At 59.0% G+C, this 6246-nt stretch overlaps 1 protein-coding gene across 17 annotated transcripts in view; it reads right to left on the bottom strand.

The window, feature by feature from the left end:
• Positions 1-1138: 1138 nt before the first annotated feature.
• The window catches only part of MAST2 (microtubule associated serine/threonine kinase 2), a 207083-nt gene continuing 201975 nt past the window's right edge, over positions 1139-6246 (bottom strand). For 14 of the 17 annotated variants that reach the window (XM_086386186.1, XM_086386194.1, XM_086386225.1 and 11 more), the window contains 8 exons: positions 5857-6011; positions 5379-5659; positions 5082-5279; positions 4232-4458; positions 3897-4019; positions 3343-3479; positions 3015-3208; positions 1139-2715 (listed from right to left, as the gene is read on the bottom strand). In XM_086386186.1, coding sequence (XP_086242312.1) covers positions 1196-2715; positions 3015-3208; positions 3343-3479; positions 3897-4019; positions 4232-4458; positions 5082-5279; positions 5379-5659; positions 5857-6011 — 2835 coding nt within the window. In that variant the 3' untranslated portion in view covers positions 1139-1195. The remainder of the gene's footprint in view (positions 2716-3014; positions 3209-3342; positions 3480-3896; positions 4020-4231; positions 4459-5081; positions 5280-5378; positions 5660-5856; positions 6012-6246) is intronic. The other 3 variants (XM_086386187.1, XM_086386205.1, XM_086386327.1) reach the window with 1 other exon arrangement.

The following is a 6246-nucleotide window of genomic DNA, read 5'->3' as shown; positions in this document are numbered from 1 at the left end:
GAGCCCAGCCAGTACCCAGAGACATTTTCCTGCCTCTAGGCTTCTCCTTCTGACTTAGGTATTGGATTGTGGAACAGTTAGGGGAAGACAGCAGTCTGGCAAGTCCTCTGTCACTATGGGGCACTCCCCCACGGCCCTACCCTGCTCCTGTGATGCCATCTCCCGACTCCATCCTCGTCCTCCCTTCCACACCAGCCACTCACCAAGTGCATTCTGCCCATGGCGGCTGCTCACATCAGCAGGGTCCATCTCCAGTGCTGAGACCTACCTGATGGTAGCCCAGGAAGGGCTCACGGGCGGCAAACATCAAGGGTTTGTGACTTACTCCAAAGGCAGTTCTGTCAGCATTTCACCAAATAACTTCTTCCATTTAAAAACTCTTTACTTTTGGATTTTATGGCTCTTCTGGCTGCTTCCTCTCAGTCTTTCTTTGCCTTAAATGCTAGTACGTTACCACGGATACACTGATGGTGCTCAGATTTCTATCTTCAGTCTAGGTTTTCCTGCTGAACTCCAGACACATGCACCCGACCTTCTGGATGACCCACAAGTACCCCAAAGACAGCCAAGTTCAACTCTTCACCTCCCTCTACCTCTTTTTCTTCATTTACTAGCTAAGAGGCACTCCAAATGAGATAAATATGGCTTCTAGAGTCAAGAGGACCTAGATTCTAATATTAGCTCTGCCCGAGCTGTATGATCTTACCCGTGTTAATGTCTGAAAAACCTGAGTTCCCTTCTCTAGAAAGCAGGAATATTTACAGCTACTGGTTCCCCATCACCTAGAGAAAGTCTAAATTCCTAGAAGACTCTGAGATATGGCCCTAGCCTAACTCACTAGACTCAATACCAGTTTGAATTATTTTTAGTTCTTTGAATGTACCAGGTGTATGGCTAATGCTGTGTGCTCTCTCTGGACATTCTTTCTCACACTAAATCCTCACTCTTCTAGCAAGTTACTACCTATCATCTATCCTTCAGGTTTGAGCTCAGACCCCACAGTGTCTAGGACGCCTCGCTGGCTTAGGCTCCCAGGACAGTGGGAACTGTCTCAATCACCATCATATTCTCAGCACCAGAGGACCTTATGTTACAGTTGTATTGACTGAAAGAAAGAAGCAAGCAAAAGACATAAAGATAGTTTCCAAGAGGGTGTTATTACACAGGACCGAGTGCAAGAAATGGCAAACAAGTTCTATGTTTGCTTTAAAAGCTCATCAGGTGACAATGCCAAGTCCTGATGCTCCTGAGGGCCCCCTGGGTCTTGGCCCTTCTGGAGCAGGCTGGGCCCAGGCTCTGGGGTGAAGGGGCAGCTCTTGCATGGAACGTCCTGCCTCCTGTCACCTGAGGCATCAGGCACTTTGGTGATGCCCAGCGCTGGCTCCTCTTTCTCTCTCTGTGCACACTCAGACTCCCATAGCCAGCTCCGGCTGGGAACCTCACAAGGTGGATGGGCCAGCCCAGGGGCACTGGGTGGCCATGACTTCCCCTCCTGTCTGGGGGACAGGTTTGCAGGGTGGCCTGGAGTTGTTTCCAAATCTTGGGAGCTGGCTGGCCCATCTTCCATTGCTGCCTTTCCGGTTGGGTATGCCCTGTCAGGGCCCTTGAAGAGGAATTTCCAGGACCATGGGCCCAGCTCTCCAGGAGTGGAGGCAGTGGAGCAACTGGCAGGGATGCGTCCTGATGAGCTCGGACAAAGTGCTGTCAGTGCCTGGGTGTGGAGGTGCTGGGCCTTCCAGCAGCCTTCAGCGGGGATGGGGTCTGTGGGGCCAGCCTTCACCAGGTTGGGGGCTGAGGACGAGGAGCTGGAACCCTCTTCAAAAGCCTGTAGGATTCCAAGCTTCTTCTGGGGGACACCAGGGCCTTCCATTCTGGGAGATCCCAGTGTGACCCCTGTCAGTAGGCCTGTGACCACTGGGCCCTGTCCCCTGGGATCCCTGGGCAAGAAGGCATCCTCTTCCTCACCCTCTCCTGCTCCTCTGAGGGGTGGATCCTGGCCCCCTTCTCGGTGGGGTACCAAGCTTGGCTCCTGAACACCTTGGCTGTTCTCAGGCCCCTCATCAGTGTCATCTTCTGAAGAGTCAACCTCCCGGATGGCTTCCTGCTTCTGCAGCGACTCTCGCCGTTCAGCCCTGTCCTGGCGGAGGGTCCCTAGGGCCCGTGAGGGAGCAGCCTGCAACACCCCTTTCCCTGGCAGCGCCCCCTTTCCAGACAGCACACTCCTGGTCCCAACTACCTCCAGAGAGCTGACTTCCCTGGGCGGCAATTCCTTCTTTAGCTCGGGGTGGGGCAGGTCAAGGCTCTGTTTTCGAGAAGTGGCGAGCTTCTTCTCAGAAGCAGCCAGTGCAGCTGCCAGTTTTTCAGCTGACTGCACCCTCTTAAGTAGTGGTGAGCGGGGTGGCTCCGCGCTCTTGGGCCGTGAGAGTTGCCGGCCTAGGGGAGGCGACAAGTGGAGCTTGGTGGGGAAGGCCTGGGCCCCGTGGCCAGACAGAGGTGATGGGGAACGCTGAGGCGAAGCCGCTGGCGGTGGTGAAGGGGTGTGGGCCAGTGGTGACAGCGGGATGCTGCCTGCCGACTTGCGCCGTGGAGAGCGGTACTGGCGTTGGAGCTTGGGCGCCAGACCATGGAGGGAGCTCGGCCGTGTGTGCCCAGAGCCGGCGGGAGAACTGGGCACGCTGGAGCTGGGGGAGCTGCTCTGTGATGAATTCCCCCCCACTTTGCACAGACAGACACACACACAGAGGTAGAGAAGTTAGCTCTTAGAAGTGACTGAGGGGAAAACAGGGCTTCACCCTGGAATGTCCCAGATCATCAAGGTGACCCACCAGGAAACCAGAGCTCGGGCTACAGACATGAGGTCGTCCCTCACCTGTCACCTCCTCCCCAGGACTGCTGGATCTGCTAGGGGTGGGCTGAGCAAGAGCCTTGGAGAGGGACGGGTGAGATGCACAGAGGGCCCAGGACTCTGCCACCTCCAAGGGGCTGCTCTGTGACTTGCGGGGAACCCTCCATACCTGAGTGCACGGCTTCAGGGGTCACCCGGTAGCCCTGCGTGGGAGAGCGGGGAGAAAGGCTGTGGCTGTGTGTGGGCGAGCCTGGCCCACTCTCGCCGGACGACAGGGAGCGGTTAAGGGAAGAAAGGCTGCGGCTGGTGTGGAGCAGGGATGCCTGCTTGGTGATCTTCCGGAACAGGGAGCTCCTTTTTCTGCTGCAGAGACGAGGTCAGAGGTGGTCTGAGCTCTGACCGGGGCACAGCACACACTGGGCCCAGGGCTGGGGTCCCCGGCACACACCAGCCCTGGCGTGGCTCAGAGCGGACCCCCGTGGCTGAGTCTGGCTCACCTTTCTTGTCCATCCTTGCCCCGGCTCCGCTTGCTCCTTCGGGCCATCTTGGCCTTGTAGCTGCCCTTCCGAGCGGGCCCCACCTTAATGGACGTGTTCTCCAGGGGAGTTGTTGAAATAGACACCTTGTTTCCACTCTGGGGAACAGAGCATGCACCCAGGCTAAGGCCGCAGCCATGTTCCTGCCCTGGTCCCTCGCTCCTGGCACGGCTGTCCACAGCCTGAGCTTCTGCCTCTGCAGCACCAGGTCTGAAACAGGGACCGCCTCCCCTCTTCACAGAGCAGGAAACAGCTCCACTGGAACCCGAGTGGCTCAGGGTTGGGAAAGGAGAGAAGAGGCTCACAGGCCTGTCCTCCATTCCACAGCTTGGCAGGATCCCCGCCTTGGCCAAGGAGGGTGTCACCTTCCAGTGAAAACCCTCTGCTCCAGCCACTCCCGTATGTATGGGCGCCTATCTCAAGTGCCAGCTGTGCGTGTGCCCCACTCCCCCACGGCTAGTCAGACTCAAGGCTGGGGTCGCGCAGGGGTTGCAGGCGGCACACCCAGCACTGACCTTCAGGATCAGCTCCACCACCTCCGTGTGCACCAGCCCGTGCACAGGCTCCCCGTTGACGTGTGTGATGAGGTCCCCCTGACGCAGCCCTGCCTCACTGGCTGGACCTCCGTCCTCCACGTGCTGTGCCGGGGAGAGAACAGTCCTCAGTCTGGAGCCTAGCATGAAGGGTGGGCCTACTTCTGCTCATCGAGCTGTGACCCCTCTCCGCCCCACCCTTTGACCCTGGAGGGTGGTGTGGGCAGGGACAGAAACAGGGACAGACAGGCCCTAGTAAGAGGAAGGAAGAGGAGTGATAAAGTTGGGGGACAACAGGTCTGGATGTCCCGACATACCCACACCATGTGGTGCACGGTGTAGACATCTGAGTCACCCATGTAGACACGGATGGCTCGTAGGGTGAAGCCATACTTCTTGCCGGCTCGGTGGATGACAATGGGGGGCCGTGAGCTGCTGAGGGCTGGCAGGAAGTCCCTGCTTGGAGAAGAGTCCCTGGATGATGGGTTGGATGACTGGGAATGTGGGGACATGGGGCTGGCCAGTGGAGAGCAGGAGTGGTGCTCTGGAGAAGGAGAAGCTGGGACTTAGCAGGTCCACGCTTGAGCCTGGCCCATCTGGGCTGTTGCTCCCACACAGCTCTAGTCACAGAGCCTGCCTCCAGCCCTGTTTTCCCCACAGCCTCTGAGCAGCAAGGCCCCCTCATGTGCCCAGACCCTCACAGACCCAGGAGGTGATGGAAAATGGCAGCAAGCATTTACTGAGCACTTACTTATATGTACTAGGGATCATACAAGTGCTTCATTCTTGAATGTCACGATTATCCTATGAACTACCATTATGGATATTCACATTTTTTGATGAGGAATTTGAAGCTCAAAGGAGTTAAGCAACTTACTCAAGATCAAGGGCCCTTTAGAGACGGAGCCAGGATCTGAACGTAAGCTCTCTGCCTTGGACCCTGCCCTTGCCACACAGTGCTATCTGCCTTCTGGGGCACACGCACAACCTGAGACTGATACTCACTCCCTTAACAAACGGACAGCAGTGACATGCAGTTTTTCAGACACCTGCTCCTCAACACAACACACAGACACCCCTGCTGGGGGCAGACCCCTGGGCCACAGGCCCACAGAGAGGCCAAGGCCCTTGCTATGAATCTTGATCTTCACTCCCCGGGGGCCTCACCAGCAGGAATGAGAAGGGACAGGGCTGTGGCTGAGGCGGACTTGATCACTTTGTTGATGGGGCGAGCGGTGCGCTTTTCTATGGAATCCCCAGAGAGCAGCCGGTGGCGGGCCCTGCGCACCGCCAGGTCGCTGATGGCCTTGGCTGTGGCTCCTTCCGCCAGCTGTGGGGTTCCGCGGCCTCCTCGGGTCTCCATGGCTGTGGACCAAGCGGGCAATGGGGCCCACTGTTCAGCTGAGCCTCCACTCCGGGCCCCCCACAGCACCCCAGCTAGGCCCCCCACTGGCGGGGCCGCACCTGGGCTGGGGGCGCTGCTCTGGCCAGCAGGTTCCTCATCCAGCTTCAGCCGCCGCTCGGCCGGCCGTTCCAGGGCAGGCCCAGACGCCCCCTCTCCAGACGGGGTCAGAAGCCATGCACCCTCCTGCTGCTGCCTCCTGGGAGCGCCAACAGCCTCCTCAGTGCTCTCCGGGAAGCGAGGCACGTCCAGGAGGCCCGAGCAGTGGCGCCGCACGGTGAGTGGAGGGCTGGAATCGCTCTCCGTGTGGGACGACTCGGACACCGACAGCCGCTTCCGTAATCTGGGAGACATGAGGCCGAGGGTGGAGGGCCCGGCGGCCTCCCTCCTCCAGCCCAGGCCTCCTCGGGGGCTCGGCTCACAGAACCTCCCTCCGGGAGCCGCACCCGCGAAGGCCCCTCACGGCATCACGTCCTTCCCCATCATCGGTGACGGCCCTACGGATGGCCGTGCCGCCCACCCCTGGCTCTGAGCACTCACATCTCAGGGGAGCCGATCACCCAGCTTCGCTCTCGGCCCCTCAGCCCCGCCAGGCCATCCGTGCGGTCCTCCTTTTCCTCACTCAGGCTGCGCTTGGTGGGGGGTGGCGTCCGGCGCTCCTCGAGCAGCGAGAGCCGCTCCATGCTGCTGTACACCTGTGGGCACAGGGCACCTGCCGGGATGCCCAACCACCACACCACAGGCCACAAAGGATCCCTGGCGCCTGAAGCCCAGGAACTGGAGCTAATTCTCCCCTTTCCTCCCCTGCACACAGCTGAGAACATTCAAAGAAACAGGCATTCCACTGGTCTGACCTGGCGCCACCCTGGCATCTCGTACCTCAGGGCCCTGAGTAGACCTGGAAGCATCCACTCCGTGCAGGTACGGCCC

The sequence above is a fragment of the Bos grunniens genome, chromosome 3, assembly GCF_055505025.1.
Source record: "Bos grunniens cultivar Pamir isolate PY7600 chromosome 3, Bosgru_T2T1.0, whole genome shotgun sequence".
Classification (NCBI taxonomy): domain Eukaryota; kingdom Metazoa; phylum Chordata; class Mammalia; order Artiodactyla; family Bovidae; genus Bos; species Bos grunniens.
The sequence above is the reverse complement of the archived record's forward strand: the minus strand, read 5'-3'. Positions and strand labels throughout refer to the sequence as shown.